We start from the raw sequence: 21,705 nt of genomic DNA on the forward strand, positions 1-21,705 counted from the left end.
TTAAACCCCCAAAAGCACCAAAAGCCCCGTAAAACGCACCTCATGCAGAGTCAGATGCTTCCCATCCTTCCTTTTTGAGTCGAATCTGCCATATATAGCGCTATACTTGCGGATTTCCTCTTCCCGGTGCGGATCCTCGTCGCTCATATCGAAGATGTGGCTGATCATTTTGGCAAGCTTCTTATTTCCCTTCAACTGTTCTTTAACCTCTCCGGGGTCACTCTTGGGCAAAGTCTGAGAGATTCTTTCCACGCACTCAGCCACGGATTGAACAGCAGCTGCGTCAAGCGCCTCAAGGCCATCCCGAGGGGAAGACGGAGAGCCCAGTTCTGCTGGGAAAGGCTGTGCTCGCTCTCCGTGCCATGACTGGCCCAAAAACGTGGTTCGCTGCCACTCTGTAGGGGCGAAACGGTGGCCGAGGAGTTCCCGTTGCCTGATTCTCCTTTTCCGGGATCTACACAAGCAGCTGCCAAACACTTGGGCACTTTGACTTGGGTGTCTCCACGGGCACCGTTACCAGGCAACAATGTGGGTGACCCTTCGGGCAGCTTGTAGACGGGAATGCTGCAGACGGGCAGGGACGTGAGGGGCTGATTGAACAGGGCAGGGTTTGTGACCCAATCACGCAGAGCTTTCTGTAGGCGTCTGACATGCAGTGGCTTGCTGGCCATGCCCACGAGTGCCATGATCTCGAGAAACTCGTCCTCGCCTGCCTCGCAGAGCTGCTGAACATCGTCGCCGCCCTGTTGGATGAAGGCGTCGTAGTAGCACAGCAGGTTGGCCCTCTGAAGGATGCGGTAGAGCTGCAACTCCCCAAGGGTTCTGGGTAAAGTCGCTGCCATACCTGAACAAAGGAAGGAACAAAGTAAGCAATTACAGGAAACAAAGCAAAACTGCTAGAAGGAGAGGACACTGGCTGCCACAGCAGGGGGAGGAAGAGAAATGTGTGGCTGGATCCAAGAGTGGCGACTATAAGAGAGCGCCTGTCAGGCTCCTGGGCTGCTGGGAGAGTCACATACCACACTCCACCTCTGCAACGCGCGTAGGTGGGCTCTCTCAGCACAGGCCTCATTTGTTTCTGCCGGGATCTGGCTTCTACAGCTGCCACTGTCAGGATCTGGATCCACAGCAGCACAGATAAAAGCGAGATTGGCTGCAGGGAAGGGAGGTGGGGTAATGGAGTCGCGTGGGAGTGGGACGGTAGGTGTGCGTGCTAAGAAGATAGCTTTCTGCATTTCACTTTAATTCACCCACTTCTTCCTTTAAAAGGATCCAGGGATTATGAATGTACGACAAACACACACACACACACATAATGTTCTCTGCAAACTTTGTCAGAGACTGTAATGCATACTAATGTGGTAACCGAGCTCATTTGCTTATTTTTCTGTTGAGAGAGATATGTTTTAGAAATGATATGCAAACCATGCCAGTGGGGAGAACTCTGAGATTGGGGGACAAATTGGGGGAAATTGAAATAGTGTCAGAATTGAATCTGAATAAACATTCACAATTAATGGTTCACATATGTGCAACATAAAACACATTCCCTAATTAAAGTAATTATATAGGCATATGATCACCACAATACACAGAACCCTGTGGAGAACATCAAGGAAACTGTGGAACTTACAAAAGGATCCCATAAGTTCCTACAAGAACTCTAGAGACTGTCAACCCCATCACAAAGGAAAGACAATGAGACAGTTACATTTTATATTGAATTTCCTTGAGTAAACAAATGGAATGAGGCACGTTCGAAATGATGCCTAGAGGTTCTCCAGAGGGTTCCTCCAGGGTGGCAGTCGGAGGACTTCCAAATAGGCTCTCAAGCCTTTTCAATTTTACAGTGGTGAATCATACTTTGTGAATAAGAATCTAAGTTATGCATTTGTGAATCATATTTTTTGAATATATTCTATTCTGACCCCTAGAGATATCTCAAGAAACATCTATGGGTTTGTGCAGAAAATCACCAACTACTGCTCATCAATGGAATGCTTTTTTTTTTTTTTTTAGAAATTAATCTGTCCTATTATTCTTAATTAATTAAATAAATAAAATAAACTTGCACTGACATACACGCCTGCATTTGCATTTTTCTCTGCTGCCATGAAGTAATTTGGAAGTATAGAGACATAAAATCTTCAGACAGAGACTGCTTTAGGAGACACAACAAAACCTGCATATATATAGACCTTATGTGCCAGAGAAACAAGTGCACCGCCATCTTTATAATACTGTCTTTGAATTTCCGTTTTTGCGGTAGCTCTGTATATTTCTATGGCATCGCTGTCAACGAATAACTAGCTGGTGAATTGGATTTACTTGTTGTAGAGTTAATGAAAGTTAGCATGAATCATCGTAATGTTTAAAGCAGATGTCTTAACAAATGTCAGTAGATTTTAAAACGAGCAGTTCATTCATAAATACGTAAGATCACTGTAGAAATACAAACCGGAAGTCAAAAGACAATGAGCGCAGAGCTGAAAAGGGTCTATAACGGCAAAAAATAAATCGCCCAAAAGTTGCACAACTTGTACATTTTAAAGGGTTAGTTCACCCAAAAATGAAAATTCTGTCATTAATTACTCACCCTCATGTCGTTCCACGCCTGTAAGACCTTCGTTCATTTTTGGAACACAAATTAAGTTATTTTTGATGAAATCTGAGAGGTTTATGACTTGTCCATAGACAGCAATTTAACCACCACTTTCAAGGTCCAGAAAGGTACTAAAGACAATAAAAATAGTCCACGTGACTGCAGTGGTTCAACTTTAATGTTATGAAGCGACAAGAATACTTTTTGTGTGCAAAAAAAACAAAAAATAAGACTTTATTCAATTATTTCTTCTCTACCCTGTCAGTCTTGTACGCAGTTGACACAGTGAACGCAGTCCAGCGCTTCTGTGTTTCTGTCCGAACGCCGACTCATTATTGGCCGGTTCCTGCGTCAGCATCACACTCATGCATTGCTCACGTGACTAGCGTCTGAGCCGATACTGAGCCGGCGTTCGGATGTAAACATGGAAGCGCTGAACGTAAGCAGCGTAAGAGTGATACACAGAGGAGAAGATATTGTTGAATAAAGTCGTTATTTTTCTTTTGTTTTTTCGCACAAAAAGTATTCATCACTTCATACAATTACGGTTGAACCACTGTAGTTGCGTCGACTATTTTAACAATGTCCTTAGTAAGTGGTGGTTAAATTGCTGCCTATGTATGAGTCAGATACATCTCGGATTTCATCAAAAATATCTTAATTTGTGTTCCGAAGATGAACGAAGGTCTTACGGGTGTGGAACGACATGAGGGTGAGTAATTAATGACAGAATTTTCATTTTTGGGTGAACTAACACTTTTAAAATAAAATGTAATACAATAAAAATAAAAATTTAAAAATAAAATAAAAATAGTAACCACTTTTAAAGATAAATAACAATGCCAACTTCAGGCCTCAATTATCATTCATTCAGTGGTGGTAAAAGATGACAGATGCTGCTAAATCATCATGACTGTTAGTGTACTAGAGGTGAGTAAGAACAGTAACACAGCGAGGCTGATTGTGAGTACTGATGAGTGAGTGTATGGAGTCTAATGAGGACGCCCCACTGCACAGCAGAGTGATCCGCCACTCTAATGGATGACTGAGGCCTAGACCCAAGTGAAGGGTGCCTTGTTGAAACCAATTCAGTATCAGCATGGATGGCACTTAGGCAGCAATTTATCCAAAGCTCTCTCTCCCCGCAGCATGCTGGGTTCCTAATGCTGGAGATCTAAGGCCAGGGCTTCACGCAACATGCTGAGAGCACTCACGGCACGTACTCGTGTTGCCCAACAGCGGCCTCTTATCAATCTAAATGAATAATGGATTCACATCGAGACCTGTCCTAAATAGTTGCATGAAGCTTTCGAAAAGAAGCTTTTATGGAAAGGCAACCTATCTGTCCTGCGCATCAGACTAAACGTTTGTGGAACAGCTGCTCTCCATAAGAAAGCTATAGCTAGAGGAACACAAACAATTCACTTCTTAAGGGGAGGAACAAGAACAAGAAAGGGAAACATTTGCGTGTACATAATCAATTGGCTATCTCCTAAAGGGATGGTTAACCCAAAAATTTTAATTCTGTCATCATTTGCAACATTTATGTCACTTTTGTATGACTTTCTTTCTTCTGTGGAACACTAAAAGAGATGCTTAGGAGAATGTTCATGCTGCTTTTGTCCGTACATTGAAACTGAATAGTGAGAAGGGGCTGTCAAGCTCCAGAAATTATAAAAAGCAACTTAAAATTTTGGTCTGTTCCACACATAAAGCTATTAAAGGACTTCAGATGATTTGGAATAGTCTTTTGGTCAGACTCTTGTCACCATTCACTTTCACTTAATGGAAAGCAGCAGTAATATTCTGCTATACTTCTCATTTTATGTTTCGTGGAAGAGACAAAATCATGCTTAGAATTAAATGAGGATGAGCACTTCCAGCTATTTCTTTAATAAAAAGGCGTATGTAGTTAATTACACTTGTCATAAGATGTAAAATAACTTGCCACAATATACCTTCTAACAGACACAAATGTCTTCATCACCTTTCAATCTCAACTCAAGATTAGCTTAAACCTTGATGCTCTTTACTGTTCAAAGCTCTTCAAAAGATGGGTGCAAAGATACTCATTTCAGGTGGCAGTGCCTTTCACCCAAATACGATTCATCATTGGGTCTTTTGAAGATAACGGTGGAAAATATTGGTGAGAAAAGTAGTGAAGGAAGGTCATGACAAAAGTTCACCGCTTTGAATTTAATATTAGTAACATAAGTTTTAACATAACTAATATTAGTAACATCAGTTGGTTTTTTGGGGGGGCCCAGTGTGTACAATGAGGTGGTAAACAATGAGTCAGACATTCACAGGACAGAAAACAATTAAAAACAAAAAATTCCCATTACCTCATTTCAATTATTACTCAAATAATAAACTAAACATGAGGCATCAACTATTACTAATGTTTATGGGAACAATAATAAACCATTTCTGGCAAAAACAGCATTATAGTTAGCAAATGGAGTTTTATTATAGACACTTATTTTATTGATATCATTAGGAGGAAATTGTTACATTTGGGCTATATAAATAGAGTAAACAAGCAGTTTGGAGATGGAGCCATGTACTATTCATGAAATATGAAAAAATATATATCTTTGCTTATAACTATTAATAATAATAATAATAATGCTTTAAGTCATTAGAAGTCTTTGGAGTTAAAAAGATACCCAGTGTGCCAAGGTCAGCCATATAATGAATCAGGAATTTTGAACTGAATTGGAAAATGCTTGTTTTGCCATGGTCAGCCATATTGTTTGTGAGCCATTTAAAATTTCATGGAAAACATTTTTTTTTTTTTTAAACTCTGCCTACATCATTGATCAAATTAATGTCATTTCATCTTCAGACCATTCTGGCAAAATCATTTGTGTGCATTAACAGATTTGGAGCTAATGTGCCAAACAAGAATTAGGCTTTATCTTGGCAATGGTTTGGCATATTGACACAAAACATTATATGTTTCATTGGCACAGCACTTTGACGATACCCAATCAATTATGTGACAGTGGCAGCTATTGGTTAAAAATGCTAAGCAATTGTATTACAAGTCACTCAATCTACAGCTTTCAAATCATCACTAGGAATGCTATATTCAATATTAGTCCATATATATATATATATATATATATATATATATATATATATATATATATATATACTGTAATATATGCTTGCAACTGTATTAGGTATTATTATTCTACACAGTATTTAAATTTTCATAAATATAAACACCAATATCTATATAATTGATTCGACCTATGACATTCACACATTTAAAAGCTTTTGCGCACTGGAAAGCATTGGGAAAACCACCCTTGGAAGAGAAGAATCGCTAAGGATGCTGCACACACACAGCTGCCGACGACTAGACGCCCACGGGGGCGCGTTCACACACGGTACCGAGAGCTGTCCGGTCTGCACGGCGCGCACATGGATCACAAAAACACGCAGGAAAGTTGCACACAAGACATGAATTCAGCGCTCAACTACATTTACAAGCGACGTTGAACAAAAGTATTGGCATAAACGTACCTTTTGGTTTTCTTTCTTTGCCTTTTTCCCACCAAAACTCTTCCAAAAGCTGCGTCTGGATGTGTGATTATTAAAGTTCTGAATTATGACGGTCCGTTAAGTTACGCGACGCTTCACCTGACGTCCAGCTACGTGCCGCGCGTTCGGCGGATCAGCGACGCGTCCTTCGGCTCTCTGTTATTGAATTAACTCTCTCACACTCTGTAGTTTGAACTACTGAGGGACTCTCAAACTAGTTGGTTTCCGCTCTCTCCCCTACTGCCAGAATTGGGATATTCCGCGCTTGCTACATTGCTCTCTCACTCCCACGCGCCTGCGTGACGCAGATCCTGGCGTGGGCGGTAGCGGCGCGTGGGAGGCTGCTGCATGGAATACCAAACCTCATATCAGCCGCATGCACCGCCTCACGTATATATACATGGACATTTATCATGTTTGTTGACCTTACTGAAAATACGCCAGCATACAGCATAACGGTTCGGTGGCCGCCTGTACGCCCACACCGGTGCTATTCTTGCCCCCCTCCTCCTCCAGTGCAAATTCACCTGCTGCCTACAGCCTGTCACATACTGAGTCCTTGTGCATTCCAGTGGGCCCAGTTTCACATCTTATTAGCTCTACCTGTTCCATTTATAGAGTTCTGCGCTGATGGCCAACAACAAGATCTGCAGGCAATCTCATAAACAACATAATTACTTTTTACTTTTAAAAATACACTTTCTAAAGATGAGTTAATTAGCTAGTGCAAGTTTCTTCAATGCTGGGTCTCCGGATGGTAATTAAAGTAATTAAAGAAAAAAAAAAAAAAACACACACACACACACACACACAAAGAAAAACCTGCACAAAATACAAAACTAAGATAACAGAGATTTGGATTTCTTGAAAGAAATACTTTTTTGGTCTCACAAAAATTACTAAATTCTATTCTATTCTATTCTATATGATATTATTTTTGTTTATATAATATATATATATATATATATATATATATATATATATATAGGCTATATATGTATATATATGTACACACACACACACACACACACACACACACACATGCACACTAGCAGATAACTATCAAAAAACAGAATATTCTACTAAAAACATGCACACACTGAATAATAATACTTAAAATGTGATAATATAATATGTTCACATTCTGATTTATTTATGCTGATTGGATTTTGCTTAACAGTATATGAGCTTTAACCAAAAAGAAAACTTTAAGGCATTTATATGAAACATTGGGTTATTAGCAAATGTAAACAGACTCTGTGAGGTTAAATTTAGGCAGTCTAATATTGTAGCAATGTCTGATTCATGAACGAATCATTCTTTTGTCTGATCTGTACACATTTTCAAATGGATCTCAAACTGATTTGTTTGAAGAATATTGCCAAAATAGAAGGTTTATCTAAATAGATGCAGGGAAGGAAGACCAATTACAATTCAGTATGCAAATAGAGTGAAGTAAGAAGACCAGTCGCAGTTCAGTATGCAAATACAATGACGTTGCTGAAGGTCAAATTTTAAGTGCTTCATATTCTATTAATCAAAAGTATATTTTTTAAATCTTAAATTTCTTAAAAAGTTTTTAAAACTCAATTAAAAAAAACATTAAAAAAAAATGAAATACACTAAGCAGTTTGTGCTAAATTGCTTGCTTTTTAATACATAAGGTGGGGTTTGAGAACAAACCCGAAGCAGAATGTTAAAGCAATATGAATACAGTCATTCTTACTTTTGAACATGCACAGATGTGCGTGCTTTCTTTGAGTGTGGTCCTTGTGTAGTGAATACCCACTGGGAACTATACCCTTCTAAGGGGTTTGTGACTGAGAGACTTTCATTGTTACAGTGACTCAACCAAAACAAACCTCTCCCCTCAGCACATCTCTCTTATTGCTCCTCAGCGTCAGAAGCGGAGATTCATTGAGAGATGTGCTCACAGACATGTTTTGGGGTCTACAGCAGGAAGAAGAGTGAAAAGGGAGATGCTGGGAGGGGCTGTGGTCCTGTATGCAGCCACTACTCACTCCTCTTTCAGGATATTTACACTCCCACACACAGTGATTCAGCTGGCTCTAATCCTTTCCCCTCTCTCTCTCTCACACACACACACACACACACACACACACACACACACACACACACACACACACACAGCCGCTGGATTAGGCTGCACCAGACACCCATGGCCAAAAGACTATGGCTGAGATTCTCCTTCTGCATGTAAAAAAGCATGTGCTTTAGATAAACCGAGGGAGCAAGCTGGCTGACAAAACAATTTGTGAATTTGGATTATTTTGTATTTGGTTGTATGTGGGCAGCTGACATGACATGCAATTCTTCTCTCCTCAAAGAACAAGGTTGTTCATTTGTTCTCTTATACTGTATGTTCGTCATTTGAGTGGACTGCAAAGAACACTGATTTTATCCATAAAATATCAATTCAAACTCTTTTAAATAATTTAAGTAAAATTATCCTTATCATGAACTGTGGAATATTGAAAGATATCGAAATTATATCTTAAGTTATTTTTGTCAGTACAGAGTCCTTTGGAATGACTCATATCTCTTGAAAATGCTGCTAATCAGGACCCAATAGGAAGTAAATATGACTCAGAATAGCACACTACTCTTATTTCTGGCATATACAAAAATAGTTTGATTATGCTATTCTGAATTCAGGCATTTTAAAGCTTTAGTTTAGGAAGTGGGTAGTCTGACGTAGACAAACCTTTGCTAGTTTACTTCTACCAATAAGTTCCTCAAGAAAAAAAAAATGATGCCAGTTTGATTAGTTCTTCTTCACAAGTGCTTGTTGCAACCTTATAAACGTGACATTGTTTCCAGGCAGACAGATAAAAAAAAACAACAACTCAGCAGCCTTGTTTCTGGAAGTATTTTTATATGGGGATTTTGAAAATAGTTATTACATCATTTACAATGATTCATGGAAGTGTGCAAGCTCTAAAGAGTTCTTTTGCTGCAATTTGCTCACGCGATTCTCTGATTGGTAGAGGTGTTTTTTGTTTTTTTTCAGAATCATAGGTAATATAGTTTTTCACCAGGAATTACACTTTTAACATGATTATTTAAAGATGACCTATTGTGCCTGATTTTGTTTTTGGGGTCTGCTAGAATAGGTTTTTATGATTGAATGTTCAAAAGATTCAGCCCTATCATACACCCGGCACAATGCGACGCCAGGCGCGACGCAAGTGTTTTTTGCTAGTCTCAGTTATCATTTTCACGTCCAGTGCCACAAAAAAATAGCAAATAAATAGCAAATACACTTGCCCCCATCTGTTCGCCCAGGTGCGTGCTGGTCTGAAAACAAGGTGCATTCAGGCACATTGTTGGCGTGTTGCTATTTTGAGGCAACTGAAAATGACTGCGCCATTGACCAACAAAAACCTGGTCTAAAGTCAATGGCGCAGTATTTTTTTGTTGTTATGTAAAGGGCATGTTAGTAATATGCGCCTATAGGCAGGTGCGCAACGCGCGTACACTCTGCTTGTTACACACACAGGGACACACAGCAGCACACAAATATTTTTAAATATTAAAAATAAAAGTATTCCTCTCTGGAGAAGCGTTCAGTGTTCCCGGTTGCAAAATCCAAATGTAAATAGCAATCAGCTATGGTGCAAGTGCAACTGGCTTTTAAAGGTGCCCTAGAATCAAAAATTGAATTTACCTTGGCATAGTTGTTTCCTCCTTCTTATATAAATCTCATTTGTTTAAAAGACCTCTGAAGAACAGGCGAATCTCAACATAACACAGACTGTTATGTAACAGTCGGGAGCATTAATATGTATGACCCCAATATTTGCATATGCCAGCCCATGATCGAGGCATTACACAAGGGCAGCCAGTATTAACGTCTGGATCTGTGCACAGCTGAATCATCAGACTAGGTAAGCAAGCAAGAACAGTAGCAAAAAATGGCAGATGCAGTGATAATAACTGGGGGGGGGGGGGGGGGGTTTAAAGGGCCGCAGCCTGAATCGGTGCATAGTTAATGATGCCTCAAAATAGGCAGTTAAATAAATTAATTTAAAAAAATCTATGGGGTATTTTGAGCTGAAACTTCACAGACACATTCAGGGGACACCTTAGACTTATATTACATCTTGTGAAAGAACGTTCTAGGGCACCTAGAGACTATGATTGGTGTATTGCACATTACGCCCAAAACACACCCGTGATTCACTAAGAGACTAGGTACGCCTGACACGCCGACCATTTTTTCCGTCGTTAAATTAGCAAAAGTGGATTCTAACATGCACTTAGAACATTAAAATAGGGCCCATTATCTTTCACGTATCTATTCCCAGTCTGTCAGTAATGCTCTGTTTAGTTCCATGGTTGTATAAACTGCTTAGACTAGTCTTAAAAGTTAGTCATCTCATTTTATTTTCTTCAAGAGTGGTCCTAACTTTTTAAAGTCAGTTACATAAAAAGATATTTTGGTTTAATTTGAATAGGTAAAGTTAGACTGATTACCCATTGTCTAACTGCTAATTGGTCAAACTAATTCTTAAAAATTCTGTCATTAATTACTCACCCTCATGCCGTTCCACACCCGCAAGACCTTCGTTCATCTTCAAAACACAAATTAAGATATTTTTCATAAAATCCGATAGTTCAATATCTAGTAATTAATGACAAAATTTTCATTTTTGGGTGAACTAACCCCTTAAGACACAGTCTTTACATAGTGACTAAGTTAATGCCCCTGGCAATTTATCTCTATGAAGCCCCTCCTTCTGAAAACACTGTGCTTTGATTGGTCAGCTGGACCATTTTATTGTGATTGGTCAACTGCTCCATTTTGGAAATGTCACACCCCTACCATAACCGCATTAGATACAGGGAAGAAAAGACAGCACCCCTTTATTTTGTACATGCCCTGGGCGGGAATTATTTAAATGAGGGATGTTGTGACATGTAGATTCTTGGAAGAAAACTTAAGATTGAGGCATTTCAGTGAGTTCAGAAACAGTGCTTAGTGATATAGAGAATAACTCAATTTGAAGTGACTTTGTACTTTGTAGAACTTTTTCATTTTCAAACAGCAAAGAAAATGTAAAAAAGTATGATACGTTGAAATAATGCAGGCTTCAACAAAAGCAAACATCACTGATTAGCAACCTTGTAGCTCACAATAAGTCTGTCTTTAACGGTCTATAGGTTATTGTTAAAAATCAATTCCCCAATGGAGAAAATGAATGGGATTTTTTACTTACGGAACCAGACTGTTGCACACAGACAGTTGCAATCAGATAAGAGCTTACTAGAACAAGTGCATTCCAGTTATATGTGCAATATGTATCAGACGGTCAGTGGGTGCTCTGTGAATGTGCTGTCTGAACCTGAGTCTAGAAATAGAAAGAGTTTTACATGCTACTACTTCCATGTTCATTTCTTCAATCCAATTTGACGTCTCCACATAAGAAATGAGAGAGGCATTAATAAGCATAAAATACTATAAGTGAAAGCTTTACTTATTTGTGTGAAAGCAGCATATGGGAATCAAATTGTAAACAGTTTGTTAAAATAGCGTAATACCTTGAAATGGCGTGTTTTTCACATTTCATTATTTAATTATTTTACATGCATTTTTAATGTATATCATCAGATTGCACAGAAGAAAAAAAAAATCACATTTCAATTCACACATAAATACATATGTTAATACTCTACAGAATGTGTTTAATATACTTACATGTCACAGTTAATGATATAAATAGCTAAACAACACTTTCAGTGTGCCCACTAATAAAGGAGGGTGTGAGAAGAGAGATATGAGAGAGTAGGGGAGACAGAGAGAAAGTGGAGGTTGGGTTGGGTGGGGGGTGCCAGAAAGGGTGAGAGAGAAAAAGAAAGAGAGGGAGAGCAGTACAGTAAAAGTCTTCGAATCTGCCTTGGTATTAGATGCTATTTTTAGGAAGTAGGCCAGCAACAGCTAGCAGCCCGGCGAAGGTGCCATGTGTGCTTGATTATTTTTTTCCGTCTTATATTCTCTGACAGATAGAGACGAACTGAGACGATTTCGGGAACTGATATATGTAACAATAGTTTGCCAAAATTCAAAAGAAAGATGCCAGGAAAAATATTAGACATTTCTGTTTTGACAGCTGATTGACAGATGGCTACCACATTGATCTTGAAAATGACAACTGTGCAGTTGACAATGAGTTTGGAAAAGCTTGAAATCAAACCAAAAGGAATTCAACTGATTCACAGGATGAGAAAAAACATGTTTTTTTTTTGTTTTTGTTTTTTTTTTCAAAAAATATTCTGCTTCTGATTAATGTTAAAAAGTCCAACAGAAAACTATTAATTGGGTAACTGTTTGTTAGTTTACCATATATGGTGAAAAATTATATGTAATTATATGTGTGTGTCATATATACGTATATATAAATGTCTTTATTGCCACTTATTAATCACTTATTAAGTATTAATTCTAAAAAATGGTATTAAAATCTCACTAACCCCAAACAGTTGAACAGTAGTGTAATATGTAAATTCTGTTGTAACAATAATCCCATCCTCTCTCATTATAGATGGATGACCTGATCATGATCAACATGATTTCTCTTCTTTTTGTATGCTTTCATTTCAGCTAGTGAAAATAAATTTGTGCACATGCTGTGCTTAAATTGTGGTTCTGGATGTCAGCATTACATTGGAATTTAAGTGAATGACACTTGTCGAAACAAGGTATGTCAGAAAGGGCTCCAACATGGTAAATTACATTCAGAAGCAGGTGAGTGGGAACACCGACAAGTGTTTCCCCTCAGCTGCAGACTCAATTAATATAATTTACTCTCTGCACAATGGGTCTTATAATTGTTTCGCCTCATATATAGAAGCAATAGAAACATTTGATTTGATCCGATTACACTTCAGTTTCCAAGGAGTAGCTGTATAATCAATCAAAAACAACAATGAGCAGATAGGGATCCTATCATCTGCATCATACATCCTAGATTGTGTTTTACTCTGACACATTCTGATCCATAAATCTCAATAAAACAGCTAAATGTAATATATACATCAATAAAACAATACCATTTTAGTTTTGTATGAGTTAACAGGTTGATACATAAAGAGAGGTTTAAAGGGTTAGTTCACCAAAAAATTAAAATTATGTCATTAATTACTCACCCTCATGTCGTTCCAAACCCGTAAGACCTTCGTTCATCTTTGGAACACAAATTAAGATATTTTTGATAAAATCTGAGAGGTACAGTGGGTACGGAAAGTATTCAGACCCCCTTAAATTTTTCACTCTTTGTTATATTGCAGCCATTTGCTAAAATCATTTAAGTTCATTTTTTCCCCTCATTAATGTACACACAGCACCCCACATTGACAGAAAAACACAGAATTGTTGACATTTTTGCAGATTTATTAAAAAAGAAAAACTGAAATATCACATGGTCCTAAGTATTCAGACCCTTTGCTCAGTATTTACTAGAAGCACCCTTTTGATCTAATACAGCCATGAGTCTTTTTGGGAAAGATGCTACAAGTTTTTCACACCTGGATTTGGGGATCGTCTGCCATTCCTCCTTGCAGATCCTCTCCAGTTCTGTCAGGTTGGATGGTAAACGTTGGTGGACAGCCATTTTTAGGTCTCTCCAGAGATGCTCAATTGGTTTTAAGTCAGGGCTCTGGCTGGGCCATTCAAGAACAGTCACGGAGTTGTTGTGAAGCCACTCCTTCATTATTTTAGCTGTGTGCTTAGGGTCATTGTCTTGTTGGAAGGTAAACCTTCGGCCCAGTCTGAGGTCCTGAGCACTCTGGAGAAGATTTTCTTCCAGGATATCCCTGTACTTGGCCGCATTCATCTTTCCCTCGATTGCAACCAGTCGTCCTGTCCCTGCAGCTGAAAAACACCCCCACAGCATGATGCTGCCACCACCATGCTTCACTGTTGGGACTGTATTGGACAGGTGATGAGCAGTGCCTGGTTTTCTCCACACATACCGCTTAGAATTAAGGCCAAAAAGTTCTATCTTGGTCTCATCAGACCAGAGAATCTTATTTCTCACCATCTTGGCAAACTCCATGCAGGCTTTCATGTGTCTTGCACTGAGGAGAGGCTTCCGTCGGGCCACTCTGCCACAAAGCCCCGACTGGTGGAGGGCTGCAGTGATGGTTGACTTTCTACAACTTTCTCCCATCTCCCGACTGCATCTCTGGAGCTCAGCCACAGTGATCTTTGGGTTCTTCTTTACCTCTCTCACCAAGGCTCTTCTCCCCCGATAGCTCAGTTTGGCTGGATGGCCAGCTCTAGGAAGGGTTCTGGTCGTCCCAAACGTCTTCCATTTAAGGATTATGGAAGCCACTGTGCTCTTAGGAACCTTAAGTGCAGCAGAAATTTTTTTGTAACCTTGGCCAGATCTGTGCCTTGCCACAATTCTGTCTCTGAGCTCTTCAGGCAGTTCCTTTGACCTCATGATTCTCATTTGCTCTGACATGCACTGTGAGCTGTAAGGTCTTATATAGACAGGTGTGTGGCTTTCCTAATCAAGTCCAATCAGTATAATCAAACACAGCTGGACTCAAATGAAGGTGTAGAACCATCTCAAGGATGATCAGAAGAAATGGACAGCACCTGAGTTAAATATATGAGTGTCACAGCAAAGAGTCTGAATACTTAGGACCATGTGATATTTCAGTTTTTCTTTTTTAATAAATCTGCAAAAATGTCAACAATTCTGTGTTTTTCTGTCAATATGGGGTGCTGTGTGTACATTAATGAGGAAAAAAAATGAACTTAAATGATTTTAGCAAATGGCTGCAATATAACAAAGAGTGAAAAATTTAAGGGGGTCTAAATACTTTCCGTACCCACTGTATATGACTCGTCCATAGAGAACAATTTAACCACCACTTTCAAGGCTCAGAAAGGGATTAAAGGTGCCATAGAACACTTTTTCACAAGATGTAATATAAGTCTAAGGTGTCCCCTGAATGTGTCTGTGAAGTTTCATCTTAAAATACCCCATAGATTTTTTTTTTTATTCAGTTTTTTAACTGCCTATTTTGGGGCATAATTAAATATGTGCCGGTTCAGCGCGTGTCCCCTTTTCTCATCCCCAAGCTCGCGACTCTATAATACATTGCATAAACAAAGTTCACACAGCTAATATAACCCTCAAAATGGATCTTTACAAAGTGTTCGTCATGCAGATCAAGTGAGTATAGTATTTATTTGGATGTTTACATTTGATTCTGAATGAGTTTGATAGTGCTCAGTGGCTAACGGGGCTAACGTTAACATTACACACTGTTGGAGAGATTTATAAAGAATTAAGTTGTGTTTATGAATTATACAGACTGCAAGTGTTTAATAATGAAAATAACGACAGTCTTGTCTCCGTGAATACAGTAAGAAACAACTTTAACCACATTTAACAGTATATTAGCAACATGCTAACAAAACATTTAGAAAGGGAGTTTACAAATTTCACTGAAAATATCATGATATCATGGATCATGTCAGTTATTATTGCTCCATCTGCCATTTTTCGCTGTTGTTCTTGCTTGCTTACCTAGTCTGATGATTCAGCTGTGCACAGATCCAGACGTTAATACTGGCTTGTCTAATGCCTTGAACATGGGCTGGGATATGCAAATATTGGGGGCGTACATATTAATGATCCCGACTGTTACGTAACAGTCGGTGTTATGTTGAGATTCGCCTGAAATCAAATTTACATAAGAAGGAGGAAACAATGGTGTTTGAGACTCACTGTATGTCATTTCCATGTACAGAACTCTAATTATTTAACTATGCCAAGGTAAATTCAATGATCAATTCTAGGGCACCTTTAAAGACATCATTAAAACAGTCGATGTGACTACAGTGGTTCAACCTTAATGTTATGAAACAACAAGAACACTTTTTGTGTGCAAAAACAAAAATAATGATTTTATTCAACAATATCTTCTCTTCTGTGTCATTCTCATACACTGTTTACATTCAGCGCTTTCAGGTTCTACGCGGACTTAGTATTGGACGATGCTGTTCACGTGAGCAGCATGACACATGCGTGTGATGCTAATGCAGGAGCCGGGCCAATAATGATTTGCCGTTCTGATGTAAAACCTGGAAGCGCTGAACGTAAACATGCTTCATAACATTAAGGTTGAACCACTGTAGTCACATCGACTGTTTTAACGATGTCTTTAGTACCTTTCTGGGCATTGAAAGTGGTGGTTAAATTGTCATTTTCCTCTCAGATTTCATCAAAAGTATCTTAATTTGTGTTCCAAAGATGAACGGGTCTTACGGGTTTGGAACGACATGAGGGTGAGTAATTAATGACAGAAATTTAATTTTTTTAATGAACTAACCCTTTAACATAACCACCAAAAAAAAACAAAAAAAACAACAACAATGACATTTATGCATTTGGCAGATGCATCATGCTTTTATCCAAAGTGACTTTCAGTGCTTTCAAGCTAAACATTTTATCAGTATGTGCAATCAGTGGGGTTCAAACCCATGACCTTGGTGTTGCTAGCATCATGCTCTATATGGAGAAATGTGAAACCTAACTAAAAGCTGTTTATGGTTATCAAGTAACTTAACATGTAAAATCAGCATTTTGCAATGCTCATTCAACCGGAAATTAGAGTGGATGTTATTCGTTTAAGAAAAGCAATGGGAAGATCCAATTCAGACAGGATGATAAACCGATTGGTCATCCTCTAGTGAGAGAGAGAGAGAGAGAGCATAAGGAGAGATGTGAGAAAGCACAATGCCAAACATACCCTGACTGTTAAGTTCAGAAAAGGAGAGAGAGAGAGAGGGAACACAGGGAAATAAAGAGAGAGGTCAGATTGAGGGCAGTTCAAAGCCCAGGGGAAATGAGCCACAGGCCGTGGGCGTTGAGAGCGAGTGGGCTACCTGTTCTGTTCTGGTGAAGCCGATGTCATTACGGTCTGGGCACACAGATCTGACAGCTGCTCCATTAGTTCTCCAGTCCGTGATCAGATAAAAGATCCTTTTGTCCTGTGAGGCCAATATACACAAGAGCAAAGGGTCTGTTGGAGATTCAGCCAATTAAACCACACAGACTTTTTCCTTAAAAGAATGAGTGCTTGCTGCATTCACAGAAATACATAGCCTACTCTTCTTTTCTTTTATCTATGTGTGTGCACTGAACTTGCATTTCATGAGGTGTACTAGACTGCATGTATTCATTTATATTTTTCTATTAATTATGACAACAGGGATGCCCAATAATTATGATGTATTGTTCATATTAAACTCATTTAGAAACGAGTTCAAGCAACAAGCGTAATCGAATATTTGAAGAATTAAATTTATGTTCAGCAAATCCCTCCTGTGGTTCGATTAACGCGATGTGATGTACTGTACATGCTGAATGGAATTTCCAAAAAACAAATGAATCAATCAATAAATCAAAAAATAAATAAACGGGCTGTGGTGGCGCGATTTCAGTCAAACTAGAGACTTGCTAAACACACTTGCTAATGAATGTTTGAGATAATAGCCTACTAGTGGTAGCCTATGTGAAGTAAATAGCAGTTAAATATTAAATAGTTGGCACAAAAACGAAAATCATTTACTCACCCTCGTGTCGTTCCAAACAAAGAAAGGCTAACGTAAATTTCAGTCCCCAAACACGAATCAGCGGTAATGAATTAAAGTAGGCTAACATGAAGAAAATAAAAATATCATAAATGTTGTCCATATGACTTAGACACTATTTTCCATGTCTACTGAAGTCATAAGATGGCTTTGTGAGAGGAACATACCGAAATTTAATTCGATATTTACTAATCTTTCAGTGAGCTGTTAAAGGGTTAGTTTACCCAAAAATGAAAATAATGTCATTTATTACTCACCCTCATGTTGTTCTACACCTGTAAGACCTTCATTCATCTTTGGAACACAAATGAAGATATTTTTGATGAAATCCGATCAGTGAGCGAGACGGCCAGCAATCTCACCGACCTCTCAAGTTCCAGAAAGGTAACGTACTCAAAACATATTTAAAGCAGTTTATGTGAGTACAGTGGTTCTACCTTAACATTATAAAGCGAAGAGAATACTTTTTGTGTGCCAAAAAAACAAAATAATGACTTTTCAACAATATCTAGTGATGGTCGATTTCAAAACACTGCTTCGAAGCTTTACGAATCTTTTGTTTCGAATCAGTGATTCGGATCGCATATCAAACTGCCAGACTGCTGAAATCACGTGACTTTGGCGCTCCGAACAACAAAAGATTTGTAAAGCTTCGAAGCAGTGTTTTGAAATCGGCCAACACTATATTGTTGAAAAGTTGTTTTTTTGCAACACAAAAAGTATTCTCGTCGCTTCATAATATTAAGGTAGAACCACTGTAGGCTACTCACATGAACCGTTTTTAATATGTTTTGAATACCTTTCTGGATCTTGAGAAGTTCGGAGACATTCCTGGCAATAGAGGCCTCACTGAGCCATTGGATTTCATCAAAAATATATTAATTTGTGTTCCGAAGATGAACAAAGGTCTTATGGGTGTATAACAACATGAGGGTGAGTAATAAATGACAATTTTAAATTTTTGGGTGAACTAACCCTTTAACAGTTGTGAACAAGATCAACCAATTCATTGAGAAGAATCGATTTGTTCACGAATCATACAGAAAGAGCCTGTCAGAATTTTAAAGGTGCCATCAAATGTTTTTTTACAAGATGTAATATAAGTCTAAGGTGTCCTCTGAATGTGTCTGTGAAGTTGCAGCTCAAAATACCCCATAGATTTTTTTAAATTAATTTTTTTAACTGCCTATTTTGAGGCATAATTAGAAATGCGCCGATTCAGGCTGCGGCCCCTTTAATTGCTCGCACTCTCCGCCCCCTCCCGAGCTCTCGACTCTATCATTGCATAAACAAAGTTCACACAGCTAATATAACCCTCAAAATGGATCTTTACAAAGTGTTCGTCATGCAGCATGTCTAATCGCATAAGTAAGGTATTTATTTGGATGTTTACATTTGATTCTGAGTGAGTTTGATGGTGCTCCGTGGCTAAAGCTAACATTACACACTGTTGGAGAGATTTATAAAGAATGAAGTTGTGTTTATGAATTATACAGACTGCAAGTGTTTAATAATGAAAATAGCGACGGCTCTTGTCTCCGTGAATACAGTAAGAAACAATGGTAACTTTAACCACATTTAACAGTACATTAGAAAGTAAGAAACAACTTTAACCACATTTAACATTTAACAGTACATTAGCAACATGCTAACAAAACATTTAGAAAGACAATTTACAAATATCACTAAAAATATCATGTTATCATGGATCATGTCAGTTATTATCGCTCCATCTGCCATTTTTTGCTGTTGTCCTTGCTTACTTACCTAGTCTGATGATTCAGCTGTGCACAGTAACAGTCGGTGTTATGTTGAGATTCGCCTGTTCTTCGGAGGTCTTTTAAACAAATGAGATTTATATAAGGAGGAAACAATGGAGTTTGAGACTCACTGTATGTCATTTCCATATACTGAACTCTTGTTATTCAACTATGCTGAGGTAAAGTCAATTTTCAATTCGATGGCACCTTTAAGTAAATAATGGTTTTCAGTTTGTTCCTCACACAAAGCAATCATACCATATGGCTTCATAAGACTTGGAATATAACACACAGGTCATATAGAAAACTTTGGCAATAGCTACTTTTGTTCTTGTTGAAGCTTGAAAGCCTCAGCCTCATTAGCCTTCCCCTTTTACATAGATTTGCATGGAATGCTTTGGCTTTTGTTCTGATTCATCCACTCTAGCATTGTATTCAACAACATTTAATGCAATTCAAGCAAAACATCTCAAGTGGTTTCTTTTATTGAGCTTTGATGGGGCAAAGTTACACGGTCCTGTTCAACAATAGTGGATTTCAACACCCTCACCTATTGGGTTTTTGTCAAGGGAACCAGGGTGATGCTAAATTCCAAGTTGGCCTACAAAAACGTCATCACTACAGCATTCATTCAAAAAGAAACTTTGATTTAAGATGCTGTAGCAAAACCAGCCAGCAGACCAGCAAACCAGCTGACTTAAGCTCTTGTTTTTTCAGCAAGGACGCTAATGAACTTTGTTGACTTGTTTAAGAATTATTTATTCCAATTATGATCATCAATAGATTGAACATTGGAGTATTTTTTCATATTTCTGTTGTTTTGCTTCACACTGCTCTGCTTATAAGAACATCCCTCACGGCCTCTCATGGCTTATTGCTTCATTCTCATTCAAATCTTTTTATCTATTTATGACTGCGACAGAGCTATGTTCTGATTCAATCATAGGAGAAATCTTTTTGTGAGACTGAAATATGCATCAAATCATTCCACTGAGGAGTTTGAATTGTTGAAATCAAATTTCATTGTACCTGTAAGGCCAAATTCACATCAAAATGCATTCTATAAAACTTTGAATCCCCTGTAACACGAGACACTGCGTGAAACGAGCATTGTGGGTACTTCAGACTTTTACTGCCGGTGTATTTCAGGCTGTGGAGAGCATATACTTCAACTCTACCCAATTAGTGCGGTGGCTACAAGCCACAAGGCCCGGTCTGAGCCCGACAGTCTCTGCATGGCCGCTGCGCCGAGGACGCCCACACAGCTCTGCACTCACACACAGCTGCCAGAGACACACTACTGTTATTCAGTATCTAAGACCTCCCTCTCCACACCACGACGCCCACACTCACTCTCACACACACATATAAACACTGAATTCTGCACTCGTTAGGATGCATACGAGAAGAAGAGGAAGAGAGAATGTCCACAGAGGTGAACACGAACAAAGACAACCAGAATTTCACAATTTTTTTTTTAAGTATGTGTGTGAGGGAGGCAGAGAGTGTGTGAATTTGTACATGTGTGAGAGGGCGAAGCGAGGATTAGATGCATGCATGCATGCAGGGAAGTAGCTGAACGAGGAAATTCATTCGAACGAACTTTGTGTCTTTGCGTATCTTCGCAAACGCGTACAAGTGTGGGCAGGTATTTATGTTTAGTGCGTTCGAGTGTTTGGGAGTGCGTGTGGGTGAGCTGCGCACATCTGTGTTTTTGTGTGTGAATATATCTGTGAGAGAGCATGTGTGTGCGAGCGTGGGCTGATTTCTAGCGCTTGGGTGTGTTTTGGTGTGGGTGGGGGGTATCTGGCATCCAAAGATAGGGACTGGGACTTGGAACCGTCTGGCTGTGTCTGTCTAAGCTTTCCCAGCAAACTTTCCCATGGCTCCAGTGTGGAGTCAGAGGTCATTGCTCACTTTGGTGAAAATTATTTTCCGTGATAGACTTATGATGCTTGACTGAGCCCTGTGCTGCCATGGACTTTACAAAAATTAAAGATTCAAATTCGGTCATTTAATTTCTGTTAGTCTGATATAGCCAGACTTTTGACTGTCAGTCTGATCCACTTTATAACTTATGCTATAATCAAAAACCACTTGGACAAGAAAGGCCTGTTTAACAGACATGAAAGGTGGCCAGTTAAAGTTTGCTGTTTAGG

The 21,705-nt window shown here is 38.8% G+C and overlaps 1 protein-coding gene across 1 annotated transcript in view; it reads right to left on the bottom strand.

Moving 5' to 3' along the window:
- Positions 1 to 17,183, bottom strand: part of nab1b (NGFI-A binding protein 1b (EGR1 binding protein 1)) — a 37,004-nt gene extending 19,821 nt beyond the window's left edge. The window contains 3 exon segments of the mRNA XM_048194379.1: positions 40 to 338; positions 341 to 844; positions 17,079 to 17,183. Coding sequence (XP_048050336.1) covers positions 40 to 338; positions 341 to 842 — 801 coding nt within the window. The 5' untranslated portion in view covers positions 843 to 844; positions 17,079 to 17,183.
- Positions 17,184 to 21,705: the final 4,522 nt, after the last annotated feature.

This window comes from Megalobrama amblycephala, linkage group LG6, assembly GCF_018812025.1.
Source record: "Megalobrama amblycephala isolate DHTTF-2021 linkage group LG6, ASM1881202v1, whole genome shotgun sequence".
NCBI classification, from domain to species: Eukaryota; Metazoa; Chordata; class Actinopteri; order Cypriniformes; family Xenocyprididae; genus Megalobrama; species Megalobrama amblycephala.